The sequence below is a fragment of the Typopeltis vanoorti genome, chromosome 7 (genome assembly GCF_054136105.1).
Source record: "Typopeltis vanoorti isolate ZY-2024b chromosome 7, IOZ_Tvanoo_1.0, whole genome shotgun sequence".
Classification (NCBI taxonomy): Eukaryota; Metazoa; Arthropoda; class Arachnida; order Uropygi; family Thelyphonidae; genus Typopeltis; species Typopeltis vanoorti.
In genome coordinates, this window is record NC_143555.1 from 36,400,314 (window position 1) to 36,418,363 (window position 18,050).

Genomic DNA, 18,050 nt, shown 5'->3' on the forward strand with positions numbered 1-18,050 from the left:
ATCCTGCTCGTGAAAGGTTGTAAACGCATGTTTACAACCTTTCATGGATAATTAATGTACTGTGCAAAATCAAAGCGTGATACTTTTTCAAGCTTGTAATGCCTGTAGCTCAGTCATCATTAGGTCTTCTGTTGAAAATACAGGGTGCCCACAAATGTTTACCCTGATTATAATATATTATAACTCTTCAGTGGATACTTGAAATGGAACACAAAGTTAAACTTCAATGCATAACATATAGAAGAAAAGTCAGTGAACAACTTCAACATGTGCACTACCAGTAACACATAAAATATCCAAGCGGTAATGAATAACACGTCACACATTCTCCAACATTTGTTGTGTGACTCCTTCAACTGCATTTCTGATGCGATGTCACAAGGTCTGGAACTGGTGTTGCATAAACAAGATCCTTAGCATACCCCAAAGAAAAAGTCTAGGGGTGTAATGTTCGGGGGCCACGGGATTGGACCATCTCTGCCAATCCAGCGATTCGGGAATTCTCGAATATTGCAAACATCACGAGACCGATGCGGGGGGGGGGGCTTGTCCTGTTGAAAGATAACATTTGGTTGCATCTTCTGTAGCTGGGGAATGGCAGAATTATTGAGCATGTCTAAGTACACATTTCCATTAATTTCTTTTTCAAGATAGAAGAAAGGGCCAATCACTCGATCATGCATTAGTCCACACCACACATTGAGTTTTGGACTAGCTCGAATGTGTTCTCTTATGGCATGTGGGTTTTTAGATCCCCACATCCTTACATTGTGTCTGTTGACTACTCCACTCATGTGAAATGTTGCCTCATCAGAGAAACAAACATGCTGCAAAAAATCATCCTCATCGATGTGGTTCAAAAGGAGGTTAGCAAATTCTTCACGCCTTGGACGATCATCTGGCTTTATCTCCTGGATAATTTGGACTTTGTATGCAAACAATTTCAAACGTTTGCATACCACTTTGTGGATAGAAGTTTTAAGGCAGTTTGAACTGTCTCCTCGGAAACCGATGGTCTGCTACTGCTTGTACCTTTATGAACTAAACCTGTTTCTAAAAACTTTGTCTTCCATGACTTAACGAGCTTGACATCAGGTGGGTTCTTTCCATACTGTGCCCTAAACATTCGCTGCACTGTAACTGGAGATTCTGTTTCTGCATTGGGCTTTTTCCTGAACTGAAGCCATTTTTAAAGAAAATCAATAGCAGCGCTCCTGGTGGCAAAAGCAGTATACTGAAGATACCAGTATGGAAACTTTATGAGTGCCCAAGTTTACCTGCAACAAAATTTATTCAGTTACTTAAATAAAAGAGCCAATAGGCTTCGCTTCGGCGATGTAACATTAGTTAAATTAAGGGGATATTAAATCCCACATTATTTCAAAGCCAAATAAGAAACTCAAAGATCGGAATCAAAGAGTTTCATGTCGAATATAGTAAACTATAAAAATTTCGGCGGATTGTAGCGTAAGCTAAAGCACATAGTTCAACACTTCGGCATGGAACTCTTTGATTCCGATCTTTGAGTTTCTTATTCGGCTTTGAAATAATGTGGAATTTAATATCCTCTTAATTTAAATAATTTATTCAATTAGTTTCATTGTTAAAATATTATCGCCAGTTGAAATCAGAGTAATCATTTGTGAACACCCTGTATTTCAGTTCATATTCCGTTTATAACGTGGAATCTTTAGAAAACCTTTCCAGCCGAATGTGAATTATCTAGTCTCATAGAGAAGCGCCTTTATTATTATTATTTTTTTTATATATACTTTCGGAAACTTGCGTTTTTCATCCCGCAGACAAATCGGTTCGTGTTAGGGGATGCTGACCTAATAGACTTAGTTGCATCGGCATTATCATACAGCCATTTCTGCTTCAGGTGTGGAGACGCCCTTCATCAGAAGGGTGGTCTCACACCAGATGAAAATCATTATTATTGCGTGACACCTACTTAATTCTCCACCACATACAATTACCACCAACGCCATCATTGCCAACAACAACAACGATTGTTTGTTGGTAATGATGGGCAGTATGTGGGATGAAAAAACTGAGTTTCCGGGAGGAAAAACCATGATACCTCCGTATGAGATCGGCTAACTAACGTTCAAATGAAAAAGTCCATCTAAAATTCTTCTCAACACAACGAGAATGGAACCTAGGTCTTTTCCAATCGAAGAGCACAATGTTTTGTTGTTCTTCCAATTCGGCTACGGATGCGCTTTTTTGATCAGATCCATAAGAAAATATGATGTAATCCAGTGGTTAAATTCCAAACGAATAAGCTCCAGGGCCATTAGAATAAGGATCATAAATATGAGGCTAGATTGTCGCAAATTTTTTAAAATTTTATTTATTTATTTATTCTGGTGGAGTTAAAGCCATCAGGCCTTCTGTTCCACGCCGCCAGAAACATTAAATACAAATACAACGTATTAATATTATCACATTGCAACTGATGGGAATGCTGTTTCTGTGGGTTCGTTACAGACTTCTTTCTCTTCAGAAACTATACACATACACACACTGTCATTACAAACTCGTTTTGTATTATGATTGTCGTTCGAGCTATTTTTCCGTTTAAAGAAGGTAATGTAGTTATCCATAGTTGAAATAGTAGGCCTACATAAGCAAAAAAATATTACGCACTTTTCTATGTGCTTCTCACACTCACGAGCTCTCATAAACAACTGCTAATCTGCTGTTTCTGTTGTTGGTTACACATGACTCACCACTGATATTCAGCAGAAAAACCAAGAGGTACCACCAACTCCAAGTTTAATCACTGTGCCACTACCATGATCTCTCGCCTCAAGACCGGCCACACAAGACCAATCAAGTTTAGTAATGGCATAAAAGTCTTCCCCATCTGTAACATCGAGGAAGCATCGCTAATGCATTTACTAACTTGTATGAATATTTCTAAATGTGAACTTTATAACAACCCAGAAAAAAAGGTGCTGAAAATAAAATACATGAATTTGACCTCTATGATCTGGTATAATAATACCATGGGATAATAATAATAATAATAATAATAATAATAATAATAATAATAATAATAAAATTGTTGGTTACTGACAGTGTTGCCAACCAGAAAAGACAAAATGTCCAGGGCCGCATTTACCATTAGGCGCAAGATGCGGCTTCACTCTCTAGGGGGGGGGCTCATTTTAAAACCTCCCCCCCCCCCCCACCCCCCCCCCCCCCCACCCCCCCCCCCCCCCACCCCCCCCCCCCCCCACCCCCCCCCCCCCCCACCCCCCCCCCCCCCCACCCCCCCCCCCCCCCACCCCCCCCCCCCCCCACCCCCCCCCCCCCCCACCCCCCCCCCCCCCCACCCCCCCCCCCCCCCACCCCCCCCCCCCCCCACCCCCCCCCCCCCCCACCCCCCCCCCCCCCCACCCCCCCCCCCCCCCACCCCCCCCCCCCCCCACCCCCCCCCCCCCCCACCCCCCCCCCCCCCCACCCCCCCCCCCCCCCACCCCCCCCCCCCCCCACCCCCCCCCCCCCCCACCCCCCCCCCCCCCCACCCCCCCCCCCCCCCACCCCCCCCCCCCCCCACCCCCCCCCCCCCCCACCCCCCCCCCCCCCCACCCCCCCCCCCCCCCACCCCCCCCCCCCCCCACCCCCCCCCCCCCCCACCCCCCCCCCCCCCCACCCCCCCCCCCCCCCACCCCCCCAAAGTACAAGACTAGTATTGATAAAATTTTACAAACTTATGGGACTGATATTGACCAGAAAAATTTACTGATGAAGTTAAGCAATTTTTAATAATGATAAAGGAAGAAAATTGTTCAATTAAAAATGTGTACAAATTTATAAACGATGGGAGTTTAAGGTCTACTTTTCCGAACGTAGAAACAATTTTAAAAATATTTTTGATGATGCCTATTTCAAATGCAAGTGCTGAACGCTCATTTTCAGTGTTGAAACGAATAAAAAATTATTTAAGAAGCAACTTGCACCAAAATAAAACAAGTGACCTGTCGTTATTATGCATTGAATCAGATGTAATGGACTCGATCAATTATGATGAAATTATAGATATATTTGCTAAAACAAAAGCCAGAAAAAAAAAAACTTTTAGTTATTAATTTTTTCATTTAAATTTGAATTGATTTATTTTTATACTTTTTTTTAAAATGCAAATATATGTATACCAATTGTATTGTGTTATTAAAATGAGTTATTATGGAAATGTTGACTTTTATTTTCAATAAACTAAAAAAAATGCTAATTTTTGAGGGCCTCATAATAATGTTGCGCCTCGGGCCTCTAAAAGTATAAATGCGGCCCTGAAAATGTCGCTACGAGTCTGTCAAAATTCCGTTACACTACGCTGCAATCAGGGCCGCGCCAACCCGAGGGTGCAGGGGGTGAACTGCACCCGGGCGACAACATTGATAGGGCAGCATTTTATGTAGCTAATATCTAATTTGGATTATACAATGCAGTACTAGGGGTGGCCGATAAAAGTGCACCAGGGCGGGAAATACCCTTGGCGTGTCCCTGGCTGCAATAATGTTTTCTTGTCATTTGCTGCAAGATAACGCATTACAGGAAGCTCCAAACCAGGCGACTGTTGATATTGACTTTATATATACATTCAAAACTGTAAAACAATTGTTGAATAATAACACAATAATGTAGGCATAATTACCGTAAAGGGAAAAAAGTCAAAAAACAGAAAAAAGTTCCGTGGCTGGGCCCTTGCTGAATTTAACTACTGATGCAACCTTATATCATTCTTAACTTTATAGGAAAGAATACGTTACCTTACATGTAGTACATCATCTGCCACACTAGCGTCAAATATACATGTAAAGTGAAACTCGAATTCGCAGTTTGTTGGCTGCGGCCACCTACACAGTGAATATGATAATAAAGTGAATATGAAGTTTAATAAGGGCCGAGGCTACACTGAAAAATTATTGGGCATTGAAGAGGTATTTGATCGAATAGCTCATTATAGGTCGCAGCGTAAGATGTAATGAGGTAAACTGGTGGCGTGTATAAGAGTATGGAACAAATATTAAACAAACGATTCATGTATAAGTTAGATTCAAATCATCTGCGATTCATGAAAAATGATCGACAATCATTATTTGGCAACCCGATTTTGGTCATGATAATAGTGATATGAAATACGAAATATGTGACAAACATTAGGATACAGAATATATATAATATAATATATATATATATATATATATAAAGAGGGGGGAGATCGCCGGCTGGTCTTCTTCATGCAAAATAGTATTCTGGCTCGTCGTGGCTAAATGCCTTCAGGTTACAAGATTCCAATCACCAGAAAAACGACTTTATGAAGGAGGAGAAGAAATAAATCGACCCATCAATAATTTTGCATGCAAATAGTAAAACAGTAGAAAAAGGGGACACAGCGAAGCTTAAAGAATTATTAACGTAAGACTAAATAAAGAGCAATGATCAGGGATTTTTTTTGTTGTTGTTGTTCAATTGTGGTCCACTGAACTCTCCCGCCCTTTTCCCCTAGCTACTCGTTTATTTTCATATTCGTTTGTGATCTCAATACATCACTTTATATTTATATTTTAATTTACAGAAATGTGCACATTATAAATATGATTTGCTGTGTTTCTTTATAAGAAATTCTCTAATATTGAAGATTAATGAAAAAATAAAAATAAACATCATGGAGGAGGAGGCCGCAGTTCTGTAACATTCACCTACTAATATTGCACCACATGAATGTCATCCTTATCCACAAATTGAGCAACAGTATATGAAATGACGATTGACAAAATACTGACGTTCTTATAGTCACGCAATGACGTTGTCATAAGACATGAGACAGAAATGACTACACACATTCTTTTTCGAAAGTGTCATTTTTAACAGGTTCACTTCAGATAAATAAAACATTCTGAGAATGGCCACTTTTGTATCTTATTTTATTGTGTTAATTCTTCAGTTAACTTTTGCATTTTCCCTGAATTATCAGGACTGTGGTAAGGACACTTTTCTCATCGTATATTATCTCCTAATGATGCTAGGGAAGAAGTCTTTACACGAATTTCTTTCAGCACATAGTTTATAAGCACTATTGTAGGCTGTTTTTATGTTGCACTCAAAGATTTACATAATTTGCTTCTACTGAATATATATATAGATATAGATATATGTATGTATGTATGTATATTGAATAGTTTATCTCGGATGTTTAACTGAGAACGAGCGCATAATTTAGTATCCTAATGACATTACCAGTACTATGTTTTGCAGGGACATGTGCTAACATATAGGACATGTCTTATAACATAACATAAAGGACATGTCCATTCACAGAGATCCTGTGATAAGTACTTGTTACTGAAATCAAAACTTAAATTGCTTATGAAGATCCCAAATGTATGCATCCTAGTAAATAACTGCTTGATATTTTACAAATTGATTTATTACCGATTGCAGCAAAGATCTGTAAATTTTTGTCCTCCCCCCCCCTCTTTCTCTCAAGTGAATTCTAGATAATTTCAGAATATTGTTATAGTAAAATATCTGCATTTATTCAGTACAATAAAATATCTTTATTTATTTATTTTATTTTTCATAAAATATATCGTAAAATTTTACAACACTTTGGTAGCAAACTCAGGAAACAACCTGAATCACTTTGGAAGGGAAAGTTAAAATTTTGCAGAAGTACGAGTATAATAACTTCTGGCTAATCGGCTATTGTTGGTCATATGGATAAGCCTTTCTGCTCTCCAAACTCAGCAGATCAGAATCCCACTACGGGCATCTATTGTTTATGTCTTGAGGCAGGAGATGTATTTCATCGCCTGTAAAAACTACAGCCCTGTTTATTGGAAGCCAGAAGTGGCTTAAAAAATATGTTTGGTTTTTAGAGTTGGATTTACAGATTACTTGTCCCTTAGCTCGTCCACAGTGCATATGTATTATAGTACATTGGATTTCAAGCGTGTGGTAGGATTCGCATAAAAATATTTCAAACTTTGCATTGAAATAGTTGATTAATAAATAAAACAAATTAGCAACTCATAAAATTCGAAATTTAATGCATTAATAAAATTGTAAGTTGGGACAAACGAAGTGCGAAGCTCAAGATAGAAAACTTGCTTGGAGAATTTTTTCTTCATTATTAATAAATATTGAATATTCATTTTTCAGCAATTTTTGTAATTAAATAGAATGCTACATTTTTTATAACAGTTTTGCGAAGTCTGTCGATAAACTAGTTAGTAAACATACTATAAACTTGTTCAAATTTTTTTCCTTTATTTTTCTCTTCAAGTATCCAAGACAGTGACATATATTCCGAGATACGTGACTTGTATTTCACAATTTGACTGGAGCCGCAGCATTAATTAAGGCGATAAATAGGACATTCCCCATACCTCTGGTTTTACAAAGTTACCTGGTTGCAAGTCAAAATCCATAAATTATTTTTTTAAAAAGAAAATATATTGTGAATTTGTTACTCAAAATCGAGTTTTGCATTCGGGTTTGAGAAGTCAAGAGATGATAATTCCTGTTTTGTTTTTGTAATTTTGAATGCGTTCATCAGAACCTAAATTCCACATGATACGCGTCTTGTTCTGAGTTTAAATAGTGTCGAGTATTTTTAAGTATTATCGAATTTAAATATTATTAAGTTTAAATATTAATGTATCATCATAACATAACTTGCCAAATCTAAATGATTAAACTAATAAAAATAATCAGAACACTTAAAAATAATTAAAAATAGACAAAAAGTCCCAGACCATTGTTTTTTCGTTCTCTCTTCTTCGTATCCTCGGCGGACCACAAGAGGTAGTATCGTTCATCAATGGATTTTGATGAAACGTAAACTATAGGTGATTCTGACATTGAGGAAGATCACCGTAGAAATTCATTCTAATGGAACTAAAATGAAGGAGATCTCCGCTACCTCCGCAGACATCACTGCAAGTAGTTAGTCGATTTTATGCTGAAAAAACAATCGGAGTCGGACAAAACAATGTCCGACCTGGCTGAAAATTCCACCCACACAACCGATTTGAGTTGTAAGAGGAGGAGATGCATTCTACAAAGTTTCACAATATCATTCAATCGATCGCAATCGGTTAAATGATGAGATTGTGACCAGACACCTCTGCCACTTGCATCAATCATTCAAGCGATATCAAGTAAACTTAGAATATAGTTGCTGAAGATCCGAAAAACTCAGTCTAATCGAACTAAAACGTATTGAGATTTATTTGCTTAAGATAATTTTAAGTAAATCTTAATCTTAATATAAAAAAGAAAAAGTTATGAATGAAGAAGAGAGTGGCTTTAGAAAAGGAAGATCCTGCATAAATCATATATCTTCAGCCTCAAATCTAGCATTCGTAGATTATAAAAAGAAAAAAGCTTTTGATAAGATAGATAGATATAAACTCTTCGATATACTAAACAAACACTTCCTGTAAAAATCACTCTACTCTCTATTAAAATTATTCTACAGCTGTGGATTCTATCCCCTTCTTCAATATATTTGGAATACATGTGAATGAATTAATCAAAGAATGTAAGTTAGCCACAACAAAGAAGTAATTCAAATAAAAAAATATTTACCCATTACTGGTAACCATGGAACAACTAAGGACAATCCACAGAAAGCTGCATATAAAAGCTTAATAATACAACAGAGTAATATGCCATTCTCTCAAGATAAAACTAAAACTGTGACATTCAAATAAAAAAAAAATCCCAAATGCTCACCCATACTAAAACAATGATAGGTAATAAAATAATCGAAAAAATTTAACAGTTTTAATTATTTGGGCTATCAATTAAGTTACAATGAATATTTAGACATTTCTAGCTAAGTTAACAAATTCTTCAAATACTTTGGAGAATTCAGTTTATAATGGAATAATAAACAAAACATCAAGGCCTCGCGATAGTTACCAAAAAACCAGACCAAGAATGTATAATATTTTATCAAAACCGACATTATCTTATGGAAGTGAACCACAGATAATAAGGGAAAAAGATAAGAAAAGAATCACTGCAGCAGAAATGAAATATGGGAAGAACAGAAAGTTATATAAATGACTAAATAAGAAGAGAAAGGAAAATTTACTGAAAGAAATATATAAATCAAACACCAATTATGAAGCCATAGAAAAATACAGAACGAAATAGAAATAACGTCAAGAACGAATGGCATAAGATGTAATACCCACAAAGACGATGATCTACAAATCAAAGAGTCAAAGAAACAGGCAGACAAATGAAATGCTGGGCCAAGACTGAAATAGGCCACCTGGCCTAGATTCGTGAAAGGGAGAAGAAGAAATTTCTTCTCTGCAATTCTAAGGATGTCATAAGTAATCCCCTGTAACAGCAACAGTGTTAGTGAATATTAAAAGTATTGTCAGCAAAGTAGCAGCTTCCCAACTGCAATCAACCTCCTTGCCTTCTCGGTGCTTAGCCCACTTTTTTTTTTTTTTTTTTTTTACAACTGGAGATTCTTCCCCAATTAAGAGATATGATACATTATCGGGTAATCGTAGTGTCTGCCAAACGGATTTTCTCTGCATTCAGAACTTAAAGAGAGAGAGAGAGAGAGAGAGAGATTAACTGGCTTTTCTTCATTGTATATTCACAAAGATATTAGTATTAATTTCAGCACATTCACAATAATTATTAAGATATTAGTATTAATTTCAAATGCTATTAAATTTATGGACTGAAAGTCTTATTTCATTATTCAATTTATTTTTCTTTGTATGTTGTTATTTCTAATATTAAGCTAAAATATTCCAAAAAAAAATGTTTTTTTTTTTTTTTTAATTGCGAAAAACATTCTTAGAATGTATTTTGTAGGTATTTTATTTTCTTTTGATGTCATTCATCCAAAAGATGTCGGAGTTCTGACAAGAAATATGCCTTTAGTTTACACACACACCGTCATATTTGATAAATACATATTTTTGTAAAGCATATTAGTAGTTGGATGGGGATTAATCGTTCGATGCTGTTGGCACACTGTCCCTCGATGCGTCCTTGGACTCCCTGGAGGTGTCACATAATAATAATATTACCGGAACTTTTTCGTTTCATGATGACCAATATAGGATAAACGCTTCCATTTGGGTGTAACGCATATTGATTCTAAACTGTTAATAGGAAGGTATTACGATCAATTTTTGCATTATTACTATCAGTATTACTCTTGATAGTAATAAAGTGAAGTTAAGTGAGGCACTGCTATCATGTTATTCTCAACACTTCCCTGTTGAGGGGATTTAATTCATGATTCATTATCAATTCTTGATAATGAATCATGTATTAGAAACATGCTAGACCGATGCACATCTTGGTGATGAGATTAAAATTTAGGTGATGAGATTAAAAAAAGACTCACAACAATGAGTCAAATATACATTTTTATAAGATATATTTCGGTGATTACACCACGTTTTTTTTTTTTTATTCAGTTATACAAAATACTGAAATAATAGTTCCCGACAAGTTTCGTAAATCGTAGGATTTACATCTTCAGGGGGTAAATAGTATAACTTAAAGATTAAACAAGAGAATTAATAAATTCAAATCATAACCGTCTGGCTATTCATAAACTCAAATAACAGAATGCAGTTATAAAACGTTATTGACGTTGAACAATACTGGACGATGTCACGTGTTCTTGTTCTCGTTCATACAGTCCGAGCTCAGATTGAGGTAGATTTTTTATTAGAGCTGACCACACTTGATGGAGAAGTGACATCGTTCAGTATTGTTCAACGTCAATAACGTTTTATATCTGCATTCTGTTATTTGAGTTTATGAATAGCCAGACGGTTTTACAAAAATGTCACTCTCATGCTACACGGAATTGAATCCCAGATATCTCTACAACTAAAGAGCCTCGTCGCTAACGACTGCAATTCAAAGATGCCCTGAAAGCACTGTAATTATACGACTGTGTCCGTGTGCACACAGATTTATGAAAGAGTGCTGTTTTTCCCTCGCGAAATGTATTCCCCCCCCCCCGTTTTCAAGTAGTATTTTTTTCTCTTTTTCGATATGTGTAATAATATTTTGGAACGAAAAACCAGTTTCTGGGAGATAAATCCTACCAATTTCGTATGAGACCGGCTAACTCACCTTTAATTGAAAGCCAAGGTTCTTTGCTTCCTAGAAGGAATTCGAATGTAGGTCTGTCTAAACCAAATGGCATTGTCGAAATCGACTTAGCTATGGAGGCTAAGTGAAACCACTAAAAATGTAAAGATCCATGAAAAGGAATCAGGAAAAGCTGAAAGGCAGCCAAACACATTAAGTTAATCAACAGCCTAAGATGGTACCATTAATAAGAGAACTGGTGGTAAACAATTTCTCTTTAAAGGGGGGTTAAAGGGGAATCCAACCTAAAGATGCTTTACTCAACTAAGAGAACTGCTTTTTCGGGCAGTTTATTCATGTTTATTCCCGTTTTCCTCTCGTATTGAATTCTAGGTTCTTACTCATCCTTGTTATTTGTTCTCTTCTGATACTGTTCTCAAACGTTCAGTATTTATCAAACAAGCAAGGAATGCAAAAACAGATCACATTTATTTAATACAGACATATTAGATAAATACAACTGCCAAAATAACGTAATTGGTACAAGCATACCAAAGGTCGTCGTGGAAAAGGATATTTGGCCAGAAACAGAATCAAACTTGTTTTTAAATTTGAGTGTGTTATTTATAATTTATTAATTATTTTATTTATTTATGAATTTATCAATACTTTCATTAATGGGTCAATTTTTCCAGCATGCGAAACATTTTTTTCAGCCAACGAGCTAGCTAGATAGCACTGCTTATCGGCTGGAAATTCCTCCTCAATTATAGCCTCTCGACCTAATTTCCCGGTAGCATTGTATTGTAATATTGACACTATTTCCATTAGTGTCAATATTACAATATAATGCGTATTATTTTAGAACAGTTTAGAAATTTTAAAATAAGTATTAATAAAGAAACAATGATTGCCAGGTGAATTGTGTATAATAAAAAATTACATTCCGTATAATGGACTTTATATTTTAAAATGGTTCTTGAAAAATGGTATCATCACAACTGAATTTCGTTGACAATTAGTATGAATGGTTGTGGAGGAGGATGTAAAAGCTAATCCTGCTCTTTATTGTTAGAATAAGCTCTTGAAAACAGATGCCTGTAATCAGAATTTGGAATAATACCATATTGAGTGTGTAGAAATGCGTACATTTCAGAGACAAGTGCCATTAAAATATAAATTAATAAAATATTTCTTTCGCGCGCTGCATCTGAAATAATCTGAACACTCAAAGCAAGCCCAAATACCACTATCGTAATCGGGTCAGTACCGTAATGAGTAAGAGACCTTTAAGACCTTCGTTGTCTACTTTCCCAGGTAAACAGCTGTTCTATATACAGTAATATGACATTCAATATGTTACCATCGATTTTTAAAATTTTGATGGCAACTCTTTTGTTCTGCCTTCTGTAGCAGAAAACAAGAAAAGAGAATGAATCGTCATTATGTTATCTTGAAGCGAAGAGAAGTTGGTATGATTATAAGTTTTGAATGACAATGCAAGATGACACAACAGTTTCCTACAGTTATGTATATTTTGGATCAAGATATGAAGCTTCCCTGTCTATAATATATAGCTTACGTTTACATGTACAAAAAACAATGATATGCACAAAATATATAATTACAAGCTGTTATTGCATTATCAGAGTCGTATTTGGGAAGATTCCAGCAACAAATCAAAAAGTATTTTGCGTATGTGGTTTAACAAACAATGCAGTTATCAGTAGTAATAAACGGACGACTGCCTGAGGAGACGATTGTAATAAAAGGGGCAGAGGTGGGGTCGGGAACGTCATAAGTGTTTCTTAATCGTTTTCGTCCCATACCTCCACCTGATCTTCTAAAAACACACATCACCCCTTCCCGACAATTTTTAAAGGCTCCTCTTTAAGCAGCTTTTCATCCCCCCCCCCTTTCCTTGAATTACTGTACTTAGTTAAGATGAAAAGCCAAACGGCTATTTTTTTTTTCTGGGGAGGTTGATAAGTTAAGGGGATAAAAATCCCTTATTGTTTTTCAGCCAGTAAGCGAAACTAAGATCGAAAACTACGATCTGTAACGTTTCATGCCGACGAACTGTCGGCGTATCCAAGCGTAAGTGACCACTTGGTAGTGCCACACCACGGCAACTCGTTGCAAAGGTGGAGCAAGATCCTTCACTGTTCTTGATATTTTCTCATAATGTAAAAACACACCGCTCTTAGGAGATGTAGTACTGTTTTACATTGTGAGGAGAGGTCACTACCCAGACCGGTTTCAACCTTTCTTGAGGTCTCATCCGTGAGTAGAATGGGAGTTAATGTCTTTCATCATCGGCCTTTGGAGTATAAAGATTGCTGAGGGTCAGCAGGTAGTAATAGGGGAGATTAAAGAAAGGTAGAGTAGGATAGTAGTAGGTAAAAAGAGGCCTCAGTCAAACCGTTTAGCTGTATAACCCAGAGGTTGTGGCTAAAAGGTCTGTAAAACATCATCTCCTTACACCTGTTCTAAAAAAATCTTTGAAATAAACTTTTCTTATATGCGCTCGTAAAATACTTTTAAATTAACAATTTAACTGATCAGGTGTCTTTGGAGGTCACCTTCTAACACCTGTTTTAGTATAAAACTTAAATCGGATTTTTTTATATATATATTTTTTTATTTTATTTATTTATTTATTTTTATATATATATATATATAAACAGTAAGAGAACTGGCCAACCTTACACCACGAGAAGAGCAAGATTTGGGGGAAGAATCTGGCCGAGAGATGCCGCTCACAAGGAGCAGCACCGCCTCGCTGTAAGCCTTCGCAGCCCGGGTTCTCAGATCTGCCCCCTCCTATATGAACTGTAAGAACTCATGAAGAGAGAAAAAGAGAAGGAAAACAAACAAACAAACAAACAGATATTTCTTTTTAAAGGAAGAGACACGGTATGATTAAGCCCTGTCTCAGGACACAGAGGATAGGAGGTTTGCACCATTTATGTACAAACCTCCCATCCCCTAGTATATGTCTTTCTTGTGCGAAGAACCTAGGTAGGTAGAAATAGATCCCACTGAGTATTTTGGCTTGTATAGTGTTTTCATCGCTGATTTGGGAATTTTTCCGCACTTTCCAGATGTGATACTTGATTACATTGATGAGAAAAATTGTAAATTTCTGAATTTTCTCGACTGGTGGGGGAAATTGCAGGTACAAGACCTCCTGTAGGGTAAGCGGCTTGATTCCCAGTGCTGTGCTTAGTCTTTGCCAGACATATCGGGCGGGGGGGGCACGAGTAAAAGAAATGTCCCACCGTTTCAATGCTCTGGCAGACGTCGCAGAAGGGGTCGCACGGTCTTGAAGTGTATTGGGACATAACCAGTTTCACCGGTAGCTGACCATAGGCTATTCGCCATGCCAGATCCCGGTGAAATGGCTGTCCCCAGCTATTTCTGATATTTTGAAATAGCGTTTCTATGTTAGTTTCTATATTTGGCGTATCACATCCGGAAAGTCGAAAGAACTCCCAATATCTTGCTTGTGGCTTTAATTTTAGAATTTCCATTCCTTCGGTTTTAAATTTTTTAAGTTGTTGGCATAATGGATAATACCATTCTGGCACAACCTCTGCGCTGGGGTCAGCATGTCCCGTGGTCCCGAAGTAGGGGAGAAAATGCCCTAGAAAATATTTAATTAGGGATCCTGAAATATGGTTAGATTTTAAGGCTTTCCCTATGGTTTTGAGAGTGTTTGCATAGAATAGGCAGTTTAATTTCGGAAGTGAGAAACCCCCTTGATTGATTTTGAGTTTTAAATATTCTTTTTTAACTTCATGTTTTCTTCCGTTCCAAAAAAAATCTATTAGTATTTTGTAAAGTTGACCTTCTTGGGTTTTTTTTTTATATTAGTAATATTTATTGTATGCATTAGCATGGGGATTATTACTGTTTTTATTATTACTGTTCTTCTGTAGAAGGAGAAATAATTGGGTTTAAAACATTTTCTTTTCTTTTCGCACTCTTCCCGCAATTTCTTAACAGGCAGTACCGGGCTCGCCGTGAATGGGACGCCTAGTACTGTTAGGGGCTGAGTTTGTGGGACTAAACCACAAGGAAGGTTATTTCTATGGAAATTTCCAAAAATTTTAATTTTAGTCTTCGAAGTATTAACGCGAAGACCACTGGCCATGCTGAATTTTTGCAAAATGCCGAAATAAATGTAGATGGACTCAGAATCTCTGAGCGTCGCAACTACATCATCAGCATATGCTACAATTTTGCTCTGTCTGGAGACTAGGGGTAACGGTATTCCTCTGACTGCAGGGGAGTTATCTATTCTTCTTATGAGGGGTTCTAACGCGAGTGAGAAGAGGAGAGGGCTTAGTGGGCAGCCCTGTCTTACCCCCTTTTTAATAGGAACTGGTTCCGAGAGGAACCCGTTGATAGCTATTTGGGTAGAGGCCTTTGCTTAGATGTTTTTGATTGTTTGCCTAAGCCTCCAGCCCACACCTATTTTCTGAAGGATGTCCTGCAAGTACGTGTGTCTGACGCTGTCGAACGCCTTTTCCAGATCCGTAGAGAGAAGTGCCAAAGGGTAATTTTTATTTTTGGCCAGACGGATTAGATCTCGTAAGAAAAATAGATTTAATTCGATCGATCTACCCGGTATTCCGTAAACCTGGGTGCTTGTTATGATTTTTTCTATACCGCATTTGATGCGGCTGCAGATAATTTTTGCAAATATTTTGTAATCCGAATTTGTTAGGGAGATCGGTCGCCAGCTATCTGCCAAGGTGCGATCTCGATCTTTCTTTGGGATAAAAATTGTGTAGCTTTTAACGAATTCCTCGGGGATATTTCCCGAAGTGAGGAATTCGTTAAATATTTTTACTAAAACTGGTAGTGCGTAGTCCCAGATAGATCGGTAGAATTCTATCCCTAACCCATCTAACCCTGGGGTTTTTCTTGCCTTCATTGTTTTGCAAGCTGTTTTTATTTCCTCAGCAGTTATCGGCCTGTCATGCAGAGCGGTAAGATGCTCGGGAAGACGTGTGATGTCCCACTCATTGAAAACATCTGCGCTCTGCTGATCAGAAAAGGCGCCGAGGTACTGCTGATGGAAGATGCGAAGTATTTCAGGGGTTGATTTTATCAGTTTGCCATTCTCTTGGATCTGGTAAACCGTTCGCTCGTCATTTGCCGCCACCCGTTGTTGATTGTAGAAAGCGGCGGAAGGTGTTTCCAAATATCTGAGATAGAGTCTCGCTCGAAAATCGAGGTCCTCGACTCTACTCTGCCGCTCTTGATGTAGCTCGATTTCTACCTGTCTGATAAGATCGCTACAGGGAATTCCTCTCCGCTCGTTGGTGCGGTACCAGCCGAGCTCCCTATAGAGATCCCTCAGACGTTGTCTCTGTTGGTGTGCCCGTTCACGCCCACACCGCTGAAAGAATTCCCTTGCCTGCGACTTGAACTGTAGCCAGGTTTCCCAGTCCCAGTTAGTGTCTCTCCATTCGTTACAGAGGTTCTGTAGCTTATCGCTAAAAAGACTGGGGAAATTGGGAGGAAGCCTTCAAGGACCTCTGGCTGTTTCTATTATTTCTGGTATCCTTATTTTTAATAGTACCATTTTGTGGTCTGTTAGCAGACCTCTCGCAGCGATATGACGTACCCCAAGAACATGTGGTTCTAAAAACTGGGATACATAGAACCTGTCGAGCCTTGTTGATATCCGACCAACGGCACCACGTTGTTCCGACTTTCAGTGGATTCTGCGGTCTCCAGATATCGACAAGGTCGAAGTTTTCGCAGCAACGTTTCAGTGCTGCAAAACCGCCAGTTCCGCTGTTAGCATTCCCGCCTATTTTGTCATATCATGCATCTTCTATACAGTTCCAGTCGCCCGCCACGATTAGGTGTTGCGCACCAAGAAAATAGTTTTCCAGTGTGGCAAAGAAACCGTCTCGTTGGTGGGGGTTATTCGGGGCGTAGACAGCCACAAACCGGGTGTTACGGCCACTGTACTTCCAGTCCACGGACAAAAAACGTCCCGCAGCGTCTTTCTGGACATTGAAGAACCCCCCCGCGATTGGGGGGAGAATTAGTATCCCCACCCCTCGCGAGTGAGCTTCCCCGAAGCACCAGTAGCTGGTAACCGGGTAGCTTCTCGAAAAGTTCTCCACGTCCCAGTGTTTGTAAAAGTGGGTTTCTTGTAAGAATAAAATGTTGATATTATGCATTAGTATCAGTCTCCAGACAGCGCTTTGCGCCTGAGGATTGCGCAGACCGCTTACGTTTAATGTTGCGATTTTTAAACTTTGGTTCATTTTAGAGGTTGGGGGAGGTGTTACTTCGTTTACGAACTTCCTGGATTTCTGGGTAATATATTTATTACCTATATTGACCTAAATTTATTATAGTCTAACCAAGTGGGAAAAAAAACTTCCAACATCTTTCTCTAAATCCAGAGTAATTTAATAATAAGGTGAAACATCTTTTGGCAACTCATATAGGTAAATATGGCTTCTCCATTGCTTCCACTTTAGTATCACCACCCCTGGGTCTGGTTCCCACTGACGAGACCTCAATAAGGGTCGAAACCAGTCTGGGTAGTGGCCCTTCCCTTAATGCATAGCATTATACATGTCCGCAAGGAGATGTGCTTTGCATTAATGGAGATACTAAGACAAGGAGTGATGAGAGCTTGGTCCACCTTTACCACGAGTTGCCTCAGTCCTGAAGATACTTCAGGCGCAAACTTTGTTTGCTTACACTTGGATAAAGGATTAAACTAAGTTTATTATATCCGATACTGGCACCAACCAGAGAGGCATCCAAACAAATAATTATAACTGAATATAGAAAGACGACTCATACGGTGGGGGGGAAAAAAGGCTTAAAAGTGAGGATCTGCAAAAATTATTCTTGGAAGTAAATAAAATGAAACCGAACAAAAATAACAATGAACGTGTTTGGGA

At 38.2% G+C, this 18,050-nt stretch overlaps 1 protein-coding gene across 1 annotated transcript in view; it reads left to right on the forward strand.

The window, feature by feature from the left end:
- The first annotated feature begins 5,886 nt into the window (after positions 1-5,886).
- The window catches only part of LOC150104585 (NPC intracellular cholesterol transporter 2 homolog a-like), a 40,358-nt gene continuing 28,194 nt past the window's right edge, over positions 5,887-18,050 (forward strand). Inside the window, exon 1 of the mRNA XM_090395215.1 lies at positions 5,887-5,996. Within this exon, the coding sequence (XP_090251341.1) occupies positions 5,918-5,996 (79 nt within the window). The 5' untranslated portion in view covers positions 5,887-5,917. The remainder of the gene's footprint in view (positions 5,997-18,050) is intronic.